General features: G+C 41.3%; 1 protein-coding gene across 2 annotated transcripts in view; it reads right to left on the minus strand.

Annotated features, from left to right (window-relative positions):
• Positions 1–18,573, minus strand: part of LOC119014505 (cytosolic phospholipase A2 gamma-like) — a 33,339-nt gene extending 14,766 nt beyond the window's left edge. The window contains exons 1-5 of one of the 2 annotated variants that reach the window (XM_037089739.1): positions 18,338–18,573; positions 16,972–17,050; positions 14,737–14,786; positions 13,448–13,558; positions 10,538–10,680 (exon numbers count right to left, since the gene is read on the minus strand). In XM_037089739.1, the coding sequence (XP_036945634.1) occupies positions 10,538–10,680; positions 13,448–13,558; positions 14,737–14,784 (302 nt within the window). In that variant the 5' untranslated portion in view covers positions 14,785–14,786; positions 16,972–17,050; positions 18,338–18,573. Of the gene's footprint in view, positions 1–679; positions 800–10,537; positions 10,681–13,447; positions 13,559–14,736; positions 14,787–16,971; positions 17,051–18,337 lie in introns of those variants that run through there. The other variant, XM_037089742.1, reaches the window with a different exon arrangement.
• Between the last annotated feature and the right edge of the window lie 3,127 nt (positions 18,574–21,700).

Consider the following 21,700-nt stretch of genomic DNA (forward strand, 5'->3'; position numbering starts at 1 on the left):
GTGAAGCCATAGGATACCAACAGTGTCAAACTTCGAAGCACAGGGTGACTGACCATGATGCTGTATTTGACGTGTTATGGGTGAAAACAGGCTGATTTATATCATATCAGCCACCTTGGCACAGAAATACATCAGAGGTAGCTCTTATGTCGATTTAAAGATGTTATATTTAAACATTTCTATTCAGTATTTCTGTTGTTGGTGGCCAGCTGCAAGTTGACAGATATATGTCTGTAAATGAGAGCAGGACTGAAGAGGAGAATGTTTCAGACATGTTTACACAGCTTAACTATATGACAACTATCCACCTTATTCCGAGCTCACATAAGCCCTTGCATGAATTATGGGTGAGACTTCCGGTATGAACCGGAACCAGCGTTTTTACATGCTAGCTGTCAGCGCTAATCTTTCTCCACCTATTGTGTAAACCATGTGGGAACAGCTCAGACAAGACAGCATTACAATCTCACTGCCTAATAATATAGAGGGGTGGGAGGATGATGTGAAAAAATTACCTAGAATAACATACAGTAGCATATTTAGCTACTTTCTCAACTCTGCCGCTTCAGACGGGGAGGCAATGAATAGCCTAAAAAGCTCTGAGGTGTATCAGTGTCTGCACAGTAATAAGGTGGGATACGTTTTGTTAAAAGAGATCGTGGGACACAATCTGATTTACCTTAAAGCAGATGTAGAGCCCAGCCAAAGCCTTAAAGGAGAACTTTGGTCGATTTAAACATGCAGCTTCATTGCAAGGAGGAGTGCAAGGAGCTACGTACCGGTTTGTTGACATCCGTGTCTTCCGGTAGTAGGACAAAACTAGTCAATCCCTCGAGTGTGCGCTTACTCCCTCACTGGCAGAGACAAGACGTATTCCAGCATTTTCGTTTTTCTGTTAATTTTCTGTTAAGCCTGTTAAGCACACACTCGATGGGTTGACTAGTTTGGTCTAGCTACCGGAGGACACGGATGTCAACAAACCGGTATGTAGCTCCTTGCACAAACACACTGTTTTAACTACTTTTTATTCATTTTGAGTCACACACGCTAAAGTGCTGTGTTGTAAGGTGTCTACTGATGTTGCATAACTTTTGGGGTGAGATGTTAGACACTTAAAATACAGTGTAAAGTTCTGACCCCATGCTGTTAGCTGTCAATGCTAACTCTCCGTTCACAGAGCCCTGTAATGGTTGGACCAAATGTGTTCGCGTCTTCGGTACTGGCAAGTCAAGGGTAGCTTGAGAATGAAGCTTCTTGTTTAAATCGACCGAAGTCCCCCATCACCGAGCCTGGGTTTTAGTGTCATCATCGGGTGAAATACAAACAGCTGAGTGTTCATGTGTGGCAGGTCAAGGCAGATCTTGCAGCCACGCTGCTGCCATCCTTTGGAAGGTATATGTTGATTGTTCTGGTAGTTTTAATGATAATTTTCATTGCTTTTAATGTAGGGCTGCAGCAAACGATTATTTTTGTAATCAATTAAATGTCAATTAGTCATTTAAATGTAATTAAAACTATAGAAAGGGGCAGGTATCATAAGTTTTCTTCTTCCTGCTCCTTTTCATTTATTATATGGTGTCACGTATATAATAATGTAATGTGTGCAATCATGTAATGTATTTAATCTATGAATGGAATAAACAGATATGAATGAACGAATGAATCTTTAATTTAATTTCAAATCAGGTTGAGAATGCTGTGAGACAGGGAAATACAGGGACATCATGCACTGATGCACAGAGAAAGTAGAACGCAGGCACAAGATGCTGAGCTGAAAAGGGTGAAGCACATCCATTTTAAACGCCATCAAGCAGACCACATTCATGAAGGCTCATCGGCATCAACATCAGATCCCACAGGTGCGACATCACCAGAGTGTGCTCCCAAACTGTTCAAGAATCACAAAGAATTTACATCAGTTCTTCTGTGATGGTCCCACTGTATCAGCTGCAGACCAATGGCCCTCTTCAACAGTGTTATAGATTAGTTGTAGATGAGTCTTCTCAGAGCCAGAATGATCTACAGATACCCCATACAGAGCTCAGCACAATGCTGACTTGCAGGAAGTGTCTCACTTTTTATGAATCCATTGTTCAGCTAAGCCCAGCTCAGGTGGAGAAGTTGAGTGAAGAGACCCAAATACAGAGTGCATCACAACTTTGGCCAGGAAGCTGCGAATGACTGAGAGCACGGCAAAGAGAGTGCCTAAACAAAGCAGTACAAACCCACAGAAGCTCCTCAGTGAACACTTGTGCCCCACCTTCACTGGCAATACTGCCACTAAATATGGCCAAGAGAATGAGAAGACAGCCATAGAGCTCACGGAGGCTCAAGGGCACACTGTGGAGTGGAGAGGCCTGGTGCTGTGTCCTGACCATCCCTGGTTTGGAGTGAGCCCAGATGGAATACTGGACTCAACACAGCTCCTTGAGATCAAGTGTCCACTGAAGAGCAGCACATTACTTGCAGAGTTTCTAAGTCAGCCAACTGGTGACATTAGATGCTTAAAAGATGGGAACTATTTCATTCTTTCCTATGGGCCCCATGGATACTATCTCCAGGTGGGTACATTTTAATTATAATGTATGAACTAATGTGACAGGGTACTTGCAAGCCTTCATTAAAATAAGATCTAAGCCATATTTTACATTTATCCTTCCAGGTCCAGCTGACAATGACGTGCCTGTGGCTGCAGACCTGTAAGCTGGTTATCTAGACACAAACTGAGCACCAGGAGTTGGACATTCCCTTTGACAAAGTCTTTACAGATGAACACATGAAACACCTCCAAAATTTCTACTTTACACATATGCTTCCAACATTAGTGAATGAATTTGTTGCAAAGGTTCTGCTCTGCTCCAAATATCTGGATCTCTTAAAAATACAGTAAGCACTTGACAGGTGTAATGTGTGTTAAAGACAACAAAAGAGCACTGTATGAAGGAAAATAAGGGAGGAAAACATGACATTTTCAGTTGATTAGTTTTTGTTTTTATTACAAGGAAAAGGGTGCCTTGGAGAGCTGCTCCTATAACATCAGACTCTTCTTGTCTTCTCGAGAAAAAAAAATGACATGACTATCTTGTTGACAGACTGTGATGACCAGGGGTGCTGCCAGGGATTTTGGGCCCCATGAAAAGAAATCTATTTGGGCCCTTGTATAAGAGGGCAAAAAAATGTTTACGCTTTTTTATATTAAATTAAATTAAATTATGACTATCATTCCCATATTTGTGAAAAGAACAACATGGCAGTTAGTTACTGCTCACTGTCTCCCTTGTAGTCCTGCAGGTCTAATTTATCTCCACAGCTGCAGACTCACAGGTGGTGGCAGTGGACCTGGGGTGAATAAATACATAAATGAGGCTATGTGGTCGTTGCAATTTAATCTTCTGATTTCAAGAAAATGTAAACATTTCTCTGATTGTACTGAGAATTGTACTGAGTCACACAGTCTGCATGCACCAGAAATGTTCTCCTCTGTTCCTACTGCAAAGCAGGAAGATGAGAGTCCCAAACTACTGACCAAACATTCTATTGTAGTGATAGATGAATTTGAATTATATTATATATACACATACATATTCTCATTTTACTTCAGAACTTTTTTTGATACATGAAAATCATTCTGAAATAAATATGGATTATAGGCTATTTTTATTTTATAACTCTCTTTTAACCCTCTGAAAATGACATTACTGTCTTCGGAAGGCCGTCATGGGCTCAGTTTTTAATATTTTTCAGCCATAAGCATCATAGAAATCTTGAAATTGGAATGAATCAGCTGATACCAAACAGCTTACTGGGAAAGGAGCTAAATATCACTCCAAATTTGAACTGTTTTTACCGCGAGGTCCGCGACCTCAATGTGAAATGATTACTTGTAATAATGCTTTCAGTCAGCACTTAATGAGGGATGAGATGAGGACGAGGAACCTGCTGCTGCTGATACTGAGCTAGACTCATGGCTGTCTGACTTCAATCTTTCCAACTGCTGACATTAGCTTTAACTGTTCTTAAACTGTGCTAGCTGTGAACAGTGCTCACCTTTCTTTTGAAAGAAATGTGTGAGGGGTTGTCTTCTGTCTCCTTGCTTGCTTTCCCTTGCTGCCTTTTCCTTTTGTTTAAGGCTCCCTGATTTTGTTTTCTTGGGGAAAGACATGTTGATAAGCAGCAGCCTCTACACTCGTTAAGCTGTTTGGAGACACATCTTCCCAATCCTGCAGCTGCAGGGTGGACTGAACCATTATGTATTGTGAGGTGTGAGAGGGACCTCAGACAGCCTCCACTATTTTTTTATACAGAATAAAGTCTCTCATCTGATTTATTCTTCCAATTTCAAGTTAGTTATGACACTAATTGCTTGGAAATAAATAATAAAGTAAAAACAATTTTTTTATTTCAGGCCTTTCAAGGGCCCCCTCCCCCATTGGGGCCCTGATAATCAGTCCCACTTTTGCCCCCAGTTTGATGCCCCTGGTGATGACAGAAACACATTACACTTGTTTTCATCTTGATTGTCCTAGAATAATTAACTTGTGACTTGAGATAACAGAATTAAAAAGATAACTGCAACTGTGGCCACTCCCAGATTCTAACATCAGTCGTATGTGATTGTCAGTAAGCTGCTGTGTCAACATCATACAAAGAGCTTCCTCATTGATTAGTTTTGTCAGTGCATTTAAGCATCTTCTGTCCTTGCTCTCTAGGTCATACTCAGTCTCTTTTCACAATAAACCAGAAATGCTGTAAAAAGTCATCTTCGGCAGTGAATATTTTGCCAACTAAAAAATGTTCAAATTACTTTGACTGGAGACTTAATACTGGACTACACCAGACAGGTAACACCGTATTTCACCAGCAGCTGTCATAGGTGACTCAGCCGCACCCACAAAGAACATAATGAATGCCCATGAATGGCAGCAGCACAATAGTCGATCAGGGAAACTGTTGACACATTGTGCTTTTATTCCTCTCAAGACTGAACTTCTTCTTCTTCTTTACATTAAAACGACTAGTGTGTTGCCCGTAGGAAGCATGTATTCCTATTGAAAAGTGGGAGGTAAGTAGTTTTTTCATGGATGGCCAAATTAGGCTGTGTTTGAAGGTCGGACGTCATGGATCTAATTGGCTGTTTTTGACTACTTTTGATTTTACCATTATATTTCACCTTAAAAACTATTTACCTTGCCTTGTTTGGTGTCATTATTTTCAGCACAACCTCACATGTGTGACTGTAGAGTTATTTTTTCATTTTGACATACTATATTAACACTATGGACCTAAAATCACAAAATAACATAAAATCAGAGTAGGAAAAAGTTCGACTTTTTACTGTGAAAACCACAAATGTGTTTAATGAACCAACTGCATTAGTTATAATGCAAATATAAATTGTTCTTTGCTAAATTTGTGGATAAGTTTTTGAAATTTACAAAGTTATATGTAACTATTTACAGTTAAATGCAGGCAATGCCTCAGGCTCAGGTCTCCTCAGCTCATTCCCGCCTGTTCCACATTCAGCAGTCTCCTCCTTGTTTTGACTCACAACACGAAAAACGACTACACTACACACTAAACACACTACACTAAACACTATATAACACACTAACTATACACTCCAAACACGCTATATGTCACAAATCTCTCAACTCTCATAAATCGCTATATCTGTCGCTGTCTGTATCACCGCCAGCGTCCCACACACAACTTCCCCTGTTCCTCAGCAACCAAACTTGCTGCTTGCGGACACTTTCATGACAAAAGCCTGTTTTTACCGTTTCTTCCTGCACCAGACACAAAGCAAACGGGATGGCAATGTTTGCAAAAAAGCATGGCGGACATTATTTACTGTAAGTCCGGTTTTGGATGTGCCGGCTCATCCGTCAACTCAGGAGGTGGGCCGTGGGGGTGGGCTAGCAGCTGGCTACACACACAGATTCCGATTCCAGTTGGTTGTCCTTGCGTATCCAGATCTCCTCAGACCCGAACGGACTCGCTCCGGACTCATTTAGTTTCATTAATTCACAACAGTCAGTTTAGATGCACAGAATGGAACCGAACTGCCGGCAAAATTCCAGTCCAGATCGCGCCACTGCAGGTATAAATCCACTTGTTTCTTAAGGTATGTCGTGGGGGTGAGCTCTGCAGTGATTGGCTCTGGTGCGCACATGACTATGGTGGCTATGGTTAACAATGCGAGTGGAATTCGAGGCACACATACACATACAGACAGACAGAGATACCTTGCTTTTATAGAGAGATATGAGAACAGATGGCAGAGGAGGTGTTCAAGCTGCCTACTTATGTAAATCTTGCAATTAAATGAGTCTTCCATTCCTGCAAATGTTTCACAGTAAAAGCGTTGTTGGAAAAAAAAACATTTCCATCTACTGAAACACTAGTGGGCTTTTAATTTCAAATGGATACAGGAAGTGTTGAGTTTGTATTTACAGTGTAATGCAGTAACTTCAACAATGCAAACGGGCAGCAGATAAAAACGCTGCTACAAAAACAGCATGGAAATGAGCTGCACCAACTCATTACTGATGATGAGTGGTGAAGAAATGATTAACTTTTCTCTTGTGGACATCAGTAGAAACTGGGAATAACGGTGTTAAAATAAATGGCTTTACTAACGGTGTTATTTTATTCAGTAACGGGTAATCTGACTGATTACTAATTCAATCACTGTTACCATTACCGAAAATTAAATGTGGCCCTTTATAAACTGAAACTACTCACACACACAATCTAGCAGAGGTAAGCTGCAGCAATGGCGAGTCTGGAGTGAAAGTTGTTGTTTTCAAAGTGGAAGTACAGACACTACTTTAATCTGCTTGAGGTAAAAGGCAAGAACGTACATGTGAACTGTACTTTATGTCGCAGAGTGAAGTGTTTGTCCACATTCATTCTAAGCAACTCTAATCTAACTAGAGAAGACAAGTTCTGAAGAAGTTGCGGTTGTGAATGCTCCCTGTTGACCACCTGAAGCCAAATGCGGATTGCTGGCTGTAAAAACTTTGAATAATGTCCAGAATAGCTAAAAACTGTGAAATAATGTAGGATTTGTTGAAAAACTAAGGCCAAACTGAATTGGTGGCTTTAATTCATTTGAAGTCTTGTCTGAAAAGAATGAAACTTCCTAATAGCTGGGTGAGAATGAAGCATTAAAAATAGAATATAAGCTTTAAGCGAATCTGCAATGCGGACTTGAATTTGTGTTGAAAAGCAGCTGATGGAGTATGAAGAGATGTTACAGTGAGAATGAATCAAATACTCTGAGTCGGACTGAGAAATTCAATATATCTCAATATATCGATGATTGGGAACATTTCAATATTTGAATGGAGTTTCTGGCTTGAATGAATGAAAAGATAACAGTTATATGCTTACACGTGTATGCTTACACGTGCATGTTTGAGCACTTTGATTTTTTTGTGTGTGTGGTCAAAAATGTGTCTTGTGGAGCAGTTGAGAAAAGTGGATATGTTTGCCTGCCTCGAGATATTTTCCCTCTCAGTCTAATGGGACTTATTGCAGCAGTTGATCGGTGCTCCTGTCAGTTCAATGCCCACCGAGCCAAAAGTTTTTGTGCGTTCTTATTCTGTGTTTGAATGGAGTGAATACATGAAAAAATGTTGAAGGAGTTAAGGGCCAAACTTTCTGACCTGGAAGATATAATAAGAACTAAAACTAGAAAAATATGCACTTCCTGTGAAAATACAGTGTGTATGGCTGAAGGACATTTCGGAAATCTGCTGAATGTACTGCCGAAAATGCATAAAACTATAGGTTGAATGGTCGGGAATTTGCAGAAAAAGATGAATTTTTCAAAAGCTGAAAAGGCAGAAAGGCTTAAAAGTAATGGGTTGAATGGGCTAACAAAGCTGTACATTTTGATAACTCAACAGTTTCTCTAGCTGAACATGAAGTTGAATGTTTTGAAGAAGCTCAAAAGAATTGAAAGCTCAAAATCTATAGCCTGAAAGAGCTTAAAAAGGTGAACATTTTGATAGCTGAACATAAAGCTGAATGTTTTAAGGAGCTGAAAAGGCAGTAAGATGACTATCTTAAGAACCTGACGAGGCAGAAAAGATGGAGAGGACTGAAAGGGGGCTGAAAGAGTTTAAACAGTTGAACATTTTGATTGCTTCAAACTGTTGAATGTTTGAAGGAGTTGAAAAGGCAGATGACTAAGAGGGCTGAGAGAGCATAAGAAGTTGAACATTTTGATAGCTAAACAGTTTCTCTAGCTGAACATAAAGCTGAATGCTTTAAGGAGCTGAAAAGGCAGAAAGATTCATATTTTAAAAAGCTGACAAGGCAGAAAAGCAGAAGAGGGCTGAAAGAGCTTGAAGAGGTGAATGGTTTGATAGCTGAATAGTTTCTCTAGCTGAATATAAAGCTGAATATTTGAAGGAGCTGAAATGGCAGAAAGATTAATATCTGAAAAGGCTGAAAAGACTGAAAAAATTGAACATTTTGGTAGCTAAACATCAAGCTGAATGTTTGAAGGAGCTGAAAAGGCAGAAAGATTAACATCTGAAAAGGCAGGGGAGTAAGAGGGCTGGGAGAGCATAAAAAGTTCAAGATAAACATTTTGATAGCTGAACAGTTTCTTTAGCTGCTCATATAACTGAATGTATGGAAAAAGCTGAAAAGGCAGAAGGATGAATATTTTAAAAAGTTAGAAAGTAAGACAGCTGAAAGAGCTTAAAATGGTGAACATTTTGATAGCAGAACATAAAGCTGAATGTTTTGAGGAGCTGAAAAGGCAGAAAGATGATTATTTTAAGAAGCTGACAAGGCAGAAACACTAAAGAGGGCTGAAAGGGGGCTGAAAGAGTTTAAAAAGTTGAACACTTTGATTGCTGAACATGAAGTTGAATGTTTGAAGGAGTTGAAAAGGCAGAAAGATGAATATCTAAAAAGGCCAAAAAGCTGTAGAGAAAGAGCTTAAAGAGGTGAAAAAAGGTTGAAAAGGTGAAAAGTTTAAGGCTGAAAGAGCTTAAAATGGCTGCACATATGCTGGAGCAGGAGCAGAGCCAAAGTTGAAAATGTCCCCACTTTTTGAAAAAAGTGTAATGGTTATCGCCAAGATATTTATATGTTGAGTAACAGGAGACATTGCTGAACGCAGTCATGCCACTTATATTTCTGTAAAGTGCAAAATTAGGGCAAGAGACAAAATGGATACCGTCTGCTCTCCTCCAGAAATTTAGGCTCAAAATTAACATTGCGGCTTATGGGGGAGCTGCTTGAGCTCTTGTCGCTCTCGGGCTTCTAAATCCAAAACTGGAAGTCCTACATCTGACATAAGACCACCAGCTGAAAGCCAACAAGATTTCCTACATTTCTAGGCATATATTGTCTACGTGGAGTAAAAGATGTGGGATCCAAATCAAGCTGAAGAGAATTTTTCTCCCGTTTTTCCAGCTGCTCTCCACTCTGGGGTGCGGCAGTTGATGTCACGCACTTTAGATGATGCAATCCACGTTCATTATAAAATCAAGGTCTTGTGACTCTTTTAAAGTTGTAATGGTCTCCTGCATTCATAACCAATGAAGCACATGCTTCTACAACACTAGTGGCCTAAAACACTGTTGTTGACACTGTTGGTGATGATAGCAGGCCAGGTGTGACTAATGTGAGGTCCGCTAACAAAGAAGGAAACAGAGCCACGCCGTACAACGCAACGCAATAGTTACTTTCCCTGGTAACAAGTTACTTTTCTAGTGGAGTAATTCAGTTACTAACTCAGTTACATTTTGGGAGAAGTAACTAGTAACTAACTAATAACTTTGTAAAAGTAAGGTGCCCAACACTGAGGCCTAGTAAATACTACTGATCTTCTTTGAGATTTGAGTTGTTCTGTGTCACTGCTCATAGCATCAATATTTTATTCATCAGGTGACAAAGGAACCCTGTCCAGGTTGTTGCTCATATAGGGAAGATTCAGGGCCACAGGTAAATTTGACATGGTGCTACAGTAAATGTTTTACTGCATATGTTTGACTGCTTATGTAGGGTAGGTAATGCATCTGACAAAGTTAATGTCAGGCTGGCATCATGTGTTATTTCATTAGGGTGCTGCAGCAATCTTGCCTGGTTGTAGGCCGAGTTCAGGGAGAGGCCAGGTGGAGTTACAGGTGAAACCTCAACAAAGGCTATAAAACTGTGATGGCTATTTAAAAATTGAACCTACACCCTTGATAACAAGTAATAAGGAGCTGAGCTAATCGGCTACCCCAGGGGCACCTATTAACTAGTCACATGCTGCTAGTTCTTTTCAACTGACCTTACACCTGAAAAATGCAAGTTCACTTGGCGCGAAATCAAACCAGTTGAGGCTTGTTTACCTGACCAGCAAAACTGGAGAACCACCCAACCCTAACACTAATATTGTACAATTCAATCCTTATTAGTCACCAATAGTCTATTTTCCAAATGCACCTGTCTGGTAGCTGTTGAGGGAGTTATTTAATCATTCATACACAAACTCATGCTCATGTGTGTTAACTGTGAGCATTGTTACCATGTTGAGCCGGAAACTCCTCCCAGGTAGAGCAGGGTGCCCAACAGACCTTCTTTTTCCATCTGATAGAGGGAACCCACCAGACCCACGGCTGCCCTCTGACCTCCACCTGATCCCAACAGAGCAATGTGGGGAGCCAAATCCTGGTTGGAAAGATGACAGAGAGATGCTAAATTTGATAGGCCAGGCCAAGCTAATTGTCTTGGATTGTCAGATATAAGACAATGTATTTGTTAATAATCTTTAAAAAGCTTTTTGATAGTAACAACTTTTGCTATTGATTTTATTTGAAATAGTAGTAATAATAATAGTAGTAGTAACAGTTGTCACAGTCCTCATTGGCTTGAGGCTCTCTGCTGTTTTTGACACTAATACATAAGTTGGTATGGCTGGTGGACTTAAGTGGCTCAGAGTTTAAAACACCAAAAATAAATGTCAAGTCCCTGGTTCGAATTCAACCATGGACCTTTGTTGGTCTCTCCTGCTCATTACCTGTCAACCCTCCAACATTCCCAAAGAGTAATTTTTTAAAAACTCACCAAACCAGCCCTATGGCAAGACTGAAATGGCAGCAATTGTTTCTGTAAAACTCCAGTTTGTTCACATTTATACTTGTCATTGGAACCATATTGGCACGTCTCACAATACATACATACTATAAATCTTATGATATGTTTATATTACATGTTTATGATTCGACTGTCTTATTGGGAGGAGGAGGAGATGGTGGTGGAATTACATTGATGCAAAAAGGCTGCAGAGCTGGTGACTGCATCTGCATCTCAACATTTGTAAGAGTGGAGCCACCTGATATGTTGAAGTAGACCTCTTGACATCTCCAGCTGTGTTTGTGGTGACCAAAGCAGGTATTTAAAGCCAAAACATGATCCTAACCCTTTTACTAGTAGTGCCTGAACCTATCCAGCCCACATGCACAACATGAAATTGAAAGTTCTTTCTGAAACGTAGTAACGTGAAGACATTTTCCATTAGGGGCCGTCAGGGACATTATTCAGAATTACCTCTCACACACACATATGAAATGCTCTTACACACACTACTGAAACAATCTCACATGAACAACTGAAAAATTATTAACTCACACACTCACATTTCGATTTTAAATCGAAATCGACCGAAATTAAGTCACAATATCGAACTTCAAATTTAAAAAATGGGATCGTTGATGCTGGGCAACTGGAGACCCATGGACAGAACTTGAACCCCCTCCTCTTTCACTGAAGTCGCAGGTGTGGAAGTATTTTGGATTTCCACTGAGTTATGCTGACAAAAAAGCCACAGTTTGCAAGCTCTGCAGAAACTAGATGGCAGGTTATTTTGTTTAAGTTTCCAATTGACTGAAGATATAAGTTATTGTTACATTATGTTGTTAATAAATGTTTAAAATTTGACAGTAGTGTGGCGAACAAAGGTCAGATATTATATTGCATAAAAGTCTAGTCTAAAAATGGCATAGCAACCTGCGATTTAAAAAAAAAAAAGAATGTAAAAATTGAGAGTTGCATCGAACCGTGATTTTAGAATCGAAAATTGAATCGAATTGAGGATTTGGAGAATCGTGACACCCCTACTCTTACACATATAAGTGAAATGTTCTCACACACACTACTAAAACGCTCTCATACATACAAGAGAGTGAAACGATGAGGTGTCCATAATCAGGAATAAATGGATGACGCAGAGGCCTAAGAACCTTGCCTCCGCGAAGTCCATTAATTCCTGATTATGGACACCTTGAAGGGCATTATTCTGCTTATACCATGGTTACTTGCCAAAGAAAATAAATTTATACCATTAATTTATATTTTAATGAGTTTTATAATTATAAAATATAACATTTTTTTACAAGTCATAACTAACTTTCCATGGTAATGCCTGTGGGTTTGACTAATACCTGGAACAATCGTTAACCTCCCATAAGGTTTTTATCCAACGGAAACGTTGTTCACTCCTCCAGTAAACAGGACGGACCTTAGATACAACTTGGCAATGGGAGATATTCTAGTCCGCTCAGCGATGAGCCAGAAAGCTAACGCTATGCTAGCAAGATTCAAAGTCAATGACGGTGCGTACAGTTGACAAATATTGAATATAATTTGACAGTATGTTGCACAAGAAGACTAGCTAGCTAACCAGTCATGTCATTGTCACCAAATCAATATCAAGATTTTAACTAACATATGATCGGCCTTGTGTGACGTTACTGTGGCCGTAGCCTGAAGTAGAGAGTTAAGCAGCAAACGGGATGTGAGATTATTCGCTTTAGAGGAGAAGTGTACTTTCTGCAGTTTGTGTGTTACTGTCGCCACCCTGTGGTGTTCAGAGGATAAGGCACTAAAGGACTGATGTACTGCACTCAGTGTTGGAAGTAATATATTCAGATTTGTTTTCATGTGGATAGGCCAGCTAGTGCATTAATTTAGAGAAATGAACAGACAATTTGACTGGAACTACTTGGTAAGTGTCCATATATCAGGGGTTAGTGGACACCCTGCAGTGTCCTAAGAGTGTTTCAGTAGTGTGTGTGCAAGCATGTCACATGTGCAAGTGAGAGGTAATTCTGAATAATATCCTTGATGGCCCCTTATAATTTTCTGTGCTTTGCAGAAACATGAATTGCCAACATTTGTTCTACAGAGATTCAGTTGGAATACAGAGCTATTTAATACTTTTAAATTTTGATTTGAACAAAATCACTTACAGCAGCTTTAAATGATGAAGAACCACTTAAATCCACTCTGTTCCTGATGGGTCTCTAAAGCCTCACAAAAGTGCTCATAGAAGCCATAGAGGAAACAGACTTTGGTAGAGAGGCCATCACATCATTATATACATGTACAGGAGACAAAGACATAGCTTGTCCTGAAGTGTGACAGGTTCATTTCTTACTGCAGTACAGTTGATTCCCAGGCTGCTGAGTGTCTTCAGCACCACTTGTTTCCTCTGATGGACATATTGTTGTTCACCAGCACACAGAGACTGGGACCAATGGACAGCTTTCTGGACAGAGTCAATGACAGCTAACAAAATTAGAGTCCACGGGAAATAATAACAGTGAACAATAAATGTATAATAAGTATATATATATATATATATATATATATATATATATATATATATATATATATATATATATATATATATATATATATATATATATATATACGTTTCTGTCTAACTTCCCCTTACCTCAGTGTACTGACTTACATCTATTCACTAAATGGTGGTGGGTTATTTTCAATACATTCTGTATCCAAAGTATTCAAATACCTTACTTGGTAATGACCAGCTACTTACTATGAAATTAGTGGACCTGTAAAATGAAGTGTCACTGAAATACGTGATTAGTAAATAAGTCCAACAAAAAAACAAGGACAAGAATGTCACTGTACTGCCTATAATGGCTAAGTACAGTGTTTGTTTAAATCTACATACAGTACAGTGTTTGTTTTATCTACATTCCCACTAGGAGCAATAAAAGACAACTATCCTTACTTGTTGCCATGACAGTCAAATTACAAATGATATGTTTTTTGTTCAATCTTCTGTCACTATGCTTCTGTAGCACCTGACATGCAAACAGTCACATAGAGAAGCAGGATGTGGGAAATTAAATAGTTTTGAATTCAGTAATCAATGTATGGCAGAAAATAGGATGTGAGAGGAGGGGAGATTCCTCTTCACCTAAGGTATGGAAGTTTCTTAGTATAAGAACAGGTCAGGAAGTCATATGAGGGGCAATTCTCTCTGCCTGAGTCATTTACAGGAAGGTTAGATAGGATGACATTTATATTAAAATAAAACAGCAAATGGCCAATGTCCCGGGCAAGGCATGATCACACAAACATAAGGGGTCATCTTTTTTGCGAAGAAATGATTAACAATTGTCGTAAAATTATGTGACCCCCACTCTGTTGTATTTAAGTCGGAAACATTTAAAGGACTGCATAGAGCACTCTGGATCTTCTCTCTAAGCTGCATGTATTAAAGAGATCTGATTCATCATGCTGAGTCTAAAATTCTGTGGAGAATTGGCAGCTCTCTACCTAAACAAGGAGAATTTCCCTTACATATACCTAATTTATATATGCATTTTCCTGGTGAATGTCATGAGACAGCTAATTCTACACATCAATCTTCTCAAGCAAAAACTACTGAAAATCCGTTGTGTGTCTCACCTCAGAAGCTGCTGCCGTTTCCTCCATGTTGTCCTCTGACTGTGCCATTGCTTTTGAAATCACAAGCAAAAGGCAAATCAGTGAGGCTGAAAAACCTGTATGTCTAGTCTGCATGTCGATGCGTGGGAGGGATCATCAATGTCTAAAGTAATGCTGTAGGTTGATCAACACAGTTGTAAAAGTCCTGCGCTTGTCTGACTTCATTCACAGTTATACTTCTGATCAGATGTTGCTGATTTTAAAATGGCTTCTTTCTTTGAGGGGCTGCTCAGGCTTCAGACAAGGTATGCATGTGAATGTGCACGTGGAGAAACACAAGCATGCACGCACACAGTCGGGCCAGGGCGTGTACCAGAAGCAAATCACACACATCAAATTCTAGCACACACACACGCGCACACACACACACACACACACACACACACACACACACACACACACACACACACACACACACACAAGCTTGTTGATTTTGACCATGTGCTGGCTGCTGAGGGAGAGATTTTTAAACAAGCATCAGATGTCAGAATCAAAACAGGCTAAACAAGAAAAGAAGTCGATGAAGTCCTCCCAAACATAGGCATGAACCCCAAACCAACCAATCACACACACACACACACACACACACACACACACATTCTTTCTCTTCTCACGTTACTGTTATCTCTGTTGCTGCAGGGCTCTGTTGGCCTCACACAATCATGATTGAGTCCTGATGTCAGATCGTTCTCTCAAGTAATAATAGATTGTATCAACAACAAAATACAGAGATTTGGATGCTGGAGAGTGCTGATGGCTGAGTGGGAGAAGCTGGACTTAAAAATCCAACAGGACTTGCCTAGGCAGGTTTACAGCTTCTGCCCATTGCTTGAACACGTTTTGCAAAACTTGGCTCATTGTGTCAAAACTCACAAGCAAATAAGACACAACACTGGGAAATAAATCATTCACATCTACATCAAAACCTAACAATCCTTTGTCAAAATGACAAAATGATACCCACTTGCATCATGTGAATACACTTTCAGATCAGCAGCAACGCACTAGTCTACTTTGTGTAAAACACTGCAGTCTTTCGTTTTCACTGTTTTGATTCAGTTCCGCAGAAGGCAACAACCAAAAAATGAAATGCTCAATTCAGAATCATTACATTACAGTAGTGTATTTTACAGTACAGTAAATTCAGTTAAAGCAAAAATAAAACAAACAATACACTACTGTAAACAGAAAAACACAATTGTACACAAGTGGGCTTATGGATCATGCCGTCTGTTGGGGTCTGGCCACAGGATCTTATCAACATCGCAAGCAATGTCTTCTCTCGCTAATATCCCCCATCCCTGGATTGACCTCTCCTCAGTGTCTCTGTAGGCCTGTTCCATTGCCTGCAGAAGAGGCATACGGGCAGGTGGTGGCAGTCATATACGCGCCATCTCCAAGCGGAAAAAAAAATTACTTAACTGAATTTAGAACTGGGGAGTAAGGGGGCAAGTACACAACTTCAAATTGATCACAGTTGATGAACCAGTTCTGGACCAGAGCAGCACGATGGAAACTAAAATTATCCCAGACTACAACAAACTTACGCTGCTCTAGTCTGTCCTGTACAGCAAAGTTCTCAATATTGCTTAATTAAGGCTTTTTTGTAGTTGGCTGATTGGTTTTCAGATTTGTAAGTAATTATTTTCAGGTGTGTGTCTAAGTATTTTCAGTTAACCAATGTGTGCTGTATTTTGAATAGATGTGTTTTCCCAGTGTCTTATGTATGAAATAGTGTGTAGTGTGCAGGAGCAAGTGTGTCGCAGAAAGGAACAAGTGTGTTACAGAATTGCAACTAAAGCGCAAAGCAGTGCATTTGTTTAAGGTATGGTTACACTTTGTTTAAGATATAGTAACAACTGCTTCAAGTTATGTTACTTTGGTTTAACCATGTGTCTATAGTGTTCAAGCAATGGGTAAAAACTGCAAGTCCTGTCACAGTGTCTGTCCTCACATCCTTCAGTTAAGTAAAAGTACTCCATTGCAAGAAAATGTTCTTCAATCAACATACTATAAAGAAAGTTCTAATCTTGAGTGTATATAAAGAACAATATATAATAAGTAAAACTGCAATTGTCAGTTATACAGTATATCATTACATATTCCTCACCTACAAGCTTCTTCATAACTTGGCCTGTCAGTGTGTGTGTGTGTGTGTGTGTGCGGGACAGAGCTCTCTGTTCTGCAATGCCCTACCTGAATCATTCCTCGAGGCTGAGAATGTTTCCTGAGATTTGGAACCGAAGCCTGATGTATGAGAGGGTTCTCCACACTTCTGAAACTCGACAATAGTGACATATTTTTAGACAGAAAATGTTGTTGCTGTGGGACGCCCTTTAGCTCAGTGGGTAGAGCAGGCGTCCCCATGTACAGAGGCTTTGGCCTTGCTGCAGTGGACCAGGGTTTGACTTTGCTACGTGACATTCCCCCTTTCTCTCATCATGTTTCCTGTTTCCTGTCACTTCTTCAGCTGAACTATCAAATAAAGCCAAAAAATGTTTTTCAAAAAAAGAAAATTGTGTTGCTCAACACTTTTACTATGTCGCAGTCAGCATCATATTTTCTGATTGGGCAGTCACTTCGGCAGCTGTAGGACAGTCTCTGGTTACCATGGATACGCTGCTCTTTCATTTCTGTCAAGTTATACTCAACAAATATGTGGAGCGCCCCACCAGTAAACAGTTCAGAGACCCATGCTGATGTACTAATCGTAGAAATTATGATTTTAAATTGAGTCTGTGAATTGTGTTTATACAACGATTTCCCAGATGTGTACTACATTAGCAAGAATTTCAGGATCCATCATCCAGTGAAGAGACGGACAGTTCAAGCTACATCACCTTCATTAGCCATCTAGCCGGCTAACTACCTCGCTAGCTGGCTGACAGACTGCTCCTATCCCACTATCACACTGAACCCTGCAGTCAACACAACAGACAATTTCAGCAACATTTCTGTCCACCACGTCACATCTGTTCTGTATGTTTTCCATTATTAAAGTTAGGAGTAGTAAGTAAAAATAAATAATAATTAGATGATTCATTGCATTATACTCATTTGTTGAACACAAGAGCAGTAAACTGAGCCAGGGTACAACTCTGAGGAGTTTGTCGGGGTGAGGAGCAGTTAAAAAAGGTCTGCTTGTCCAGAGGGTGGACATTTGGATTCAGCCTCGGTTCACACTGGAAATGAACAACTGACTCTTAGCTGAAATCCTGACCATCCGCCTCTGACCTTCTCTCTATGCTGACTTTTTCACTATACTCTTGACCAGTAGGGCCATCACTTAATATGTCTAAATGTGGGGTGAAAATATACATATATTCATATACAAATATCCCGAAGTGCTTTAATAGGTTTCTTGTAGTTTGCCTTGGGATCCAGCAGCAGTTTTATGTGTGGCCCTAATGACCAATCCATAACCTTATTGTTTTGCTACAAAAATCAATACAAGCAGAGCCATCTTGAGCGGACAGTAATGACACCCAAAGATCTGAGTAGTGTGCTGAAGCATTTTTGGTTCTACACCATCAGTGGCAAAGTCTCAAATCTGCTGACTCACCTGCTGGCAGACCACCCAACTTCAGCAATGGAGGAACTATAAAGGTGTGTGAGGGACAGAAGCGGCCTCCCAACATAAAGGGGATCAGGGCAAGCCAGACTCAGGTGCACCAGTAAAGCATCAGGTGCCAAAAGAACAGGCTTTTTATTTTACAAAAAAAACCAAAAAAAACCAATAAAAATACACACATATTCAGTGGACAAAGCAAGGCAAACAAAATGGCAGAAACATAGCCTCACACCAGGCTACTTCCACACAGAGCTCCAGAGAGCTGAGTGAAGCTCCCTTAAATATGGCTGCCTGCTAAGCCCAATTGGGGCAAACCACTAACGAGGGACCACCAAAACCATAATGGCCAACACCTGACATTAGACATATTAGCTTGCAGCTAATATAAGCCACAGGCTTCTTGTTGTCCCCCTCACATTGGAGTAGCACTGCCCCAAGACCAACACCAGAGGCATCAGTCTGGACAGTGAAGTGCTCTCCAAAATCAGGGCTCTTGCAGAGTGCCCCCTTCAAGTCCAAGAATGCCTGCTCCTGCTCCTCCCCCCACTGGACCTGGGAGGAGCCCGATTTCCGGGTCATGTCTGACAAAGGTGCCACTTGACAGGCAAAGTCCAGCACAAACCGGTGGTACCAAATTACCAGTCCCAGGAATGACCAGACATCCTTCTTGACAGTTCAGCACCACCTGAACTTCGTCTTTCTGTGGACGGATCACCCCCCCAGCCCAGCACATGGCCTAGGTACTTCAGCTCCTCCTTTGCAAGGGAGCTGTCATCGCTGCTGGTGCAGGAGTCCCACCCCCTGCAGGACACTATCTCAGCACTGGGCAGCTCCTTCAGCAACTGACTGATACACCCTAAGTGTGTGAAGGAGAGGTATCGCAGGTCCTTCCTACCTGCTGCTGTCAGACTGCACAACCAGCACTGCTCCCAGTAGTCCTCATCTGCACTGTGCAGTATGCCTGCACAAAGGTCACTTCTGTTTTTGCAGAAAAGCACCTCTGTTTTTGGTCAATTTTCTTAACACCATATTTATTCCATATTTATTATCTGTATTTAAAATCTATGTTTAAAACAATACAATACAAAACAATAACAACTGCTGTTAATTTTTTGCACTCCATCATGTAAATATGTATATATTGGTGATTTATATGTCTATTTTTTTTATTCCATTTAGAATTTTATTGCTTATTTCTGCTATTGTCCCTGTTCTTGTAATATGTTTCTGTTTTTGAAATTTTCTGTCGCTGCTGTGACAAACAAATTTCCCCGTCTGCGGGACATTAAAAGAATTCTGATTCTGATTCTGATGGTGCCATCTTTCTTGAGCACCAGCACCACTGGGTTGCTCCATTCACCGGAGGACCTCTCATCACCCCCAAAGACAACATCTCCTCCACCTCAGTCTTGAGGGATGACAGGAGATGCTCAGGCACCTGGTACATCCGCTGCCTTTACCAGGGCTGTGTCTTTGAGAGGGATGGAGTGCTCCACCACTGTGGTGAAGCCCAGACTCTCCTGGAAAAGGCCAGCAGGGATAATTGCTTGGGTGGCTGACGGCTGCCCCAGATTTGTCCGCACCAGCTCAGCCATCTCCTCCATCATGTCCCTCATCTTCAGGACGTGGGCCAGGATGCTGCAGGTCTCGGGTGACCTGAGTCCCTCCCAGGCCTCTCTCAGGACATCCAAGGGACCTCATACCTGTTGACCATAAAGCAGCTCAAAAGATGATAAGCCCATGGAGGCCTGGGGGACCTCACAGTAAGCAAAGAGCAATTAGGGCTGCCAGTGATCCCAGTCTTTCCCATTAACTGCCACAAACTTCCTCACTATGCTGTTCAGAGTCTGGTTGTGCCTCTCTACAAGGTCATTGGTCTGAGGGTGGTATAGAATGGTTCTGATGCCTTTAATGCCCAGCAAACCTGCCTGAGGGTCTTTGAGAGAAAAGCAGTGCCCTGGTCAGTGAGGACTTCCTGTGGGATGCCCACCCTTGAGAATAGTTGCAACAAAGCATGTGCTATGGGACGAGCAGAAACTTTGTGCAGGGGGAAGCCCTCCAGGTAATGAGTGGCATAATCACAAATTACCAGCATGTACTTGAAGCCTGTTTGAGTTCTCTCCAGGGGGCCAACAATGTCCATCACTATGCAGGTAAAAGGTACCTCAATGACAGGAAGTGGCTGAAGGGCATAAGGGCTAGTCTTCCTGTTGCTTGTCAACTGGCGTTCAGGGCAGGACTTACAATTGTTCCGCACATTACCATAGAGCCCTGGCCAGTAAAACCTGGCTGCTATTCTTTCATGGCTCTTGGTGTTGCTTAAGGCCCCTACACACAGCCCAGACTTCCAACTGCCTTATCTGACCACTCTCCAACCACTCCGTTGCCTCTTGTCTGATCCGTTCGGCAGAAAAGTTGCTTTGAAACACACCGCTTCAACGTGCTGCCTACTTGCACAGTAGTGTGTATGTCTGCTCTTGCGTGAGATGCTATAAGCGGGTGGCGCTCGTGTTGTGAGTTGTAAATGAGAGGCTTATCCACGCAACTCTCTTTACTGATCAAAACGAAACTTAACTATTTTAGATAAAAATAGCTGCATACTAAACATGCAGCGAGGCATTACCAAACGAACACAAATTAATTTGTCCTGAGCGGACGTAACAGCTAGTCTCGTGCCAGTACTGCAAAACATGAAAACAAGAAATGATGGAACGGAGTGCATAGAAAAACAAACTGCACACAGTATTCCAGCCCTCCCACACACTGCACTGATTCACTAGCACACCGCCAATCAGAATGGCCATTCAGTTGGCACACAACCAATCAGAGAATCCAATGGCTCAGACATCCAACGGCCAGCCTCCTCAGACTTTGCATGCTCAATCTGAGCCGACAACATCCGCGCAGCTCTGAAAGCTTCCGACGCAGCTGAACACACCATACATCCCGACCTCGTCTGAGTCTCTCCAAACGCTTCAGACGTCCAACGGTTGGGCCGGTGTGTTCCTGTCTTTAGATGACCTGCCCAAGGAATCTTGTGACCCATCGCTAGCACCTGTTCCCTGAGTTTTTTGGGTACCACCAGCTGCTCAACCCTGCCCTCTCCTGGCTGATGATACAACAGTCCATCTTTAATCACATAACTTTCCCCAGACAGGGCAGGAGGGACTTCTGTCTGGACATCATCAGTGTGGGAGAAGCTTTCTGCAGAGTGGGATCATCCCTCTGCAGCTGCTCAAAATGGTCCGGAACTTCCCCCCACTCATCATCTGGCTGGGTAAGTGGTAGCTCCTCATTTCTTTCTACTGTCCCGACTAGCTTAGCCTGTCTGCGCTGTCTGTGGGACTTCTTACC

This window comes from Acanthopagrus latus, chromosome 23, assembly GCF_904848185.1.
Source record: "Acanthopagrus latus isolate v.2019 chromosome 23, fAcaLat1.1, whole genome shotgun sequence".
Lineage (NCBI taxonomy): Eukaryota > Metazoa > Chordata > Actinopteri > Spariformes > Sparidae > Acanthopagrus > Acanthopagrus latus.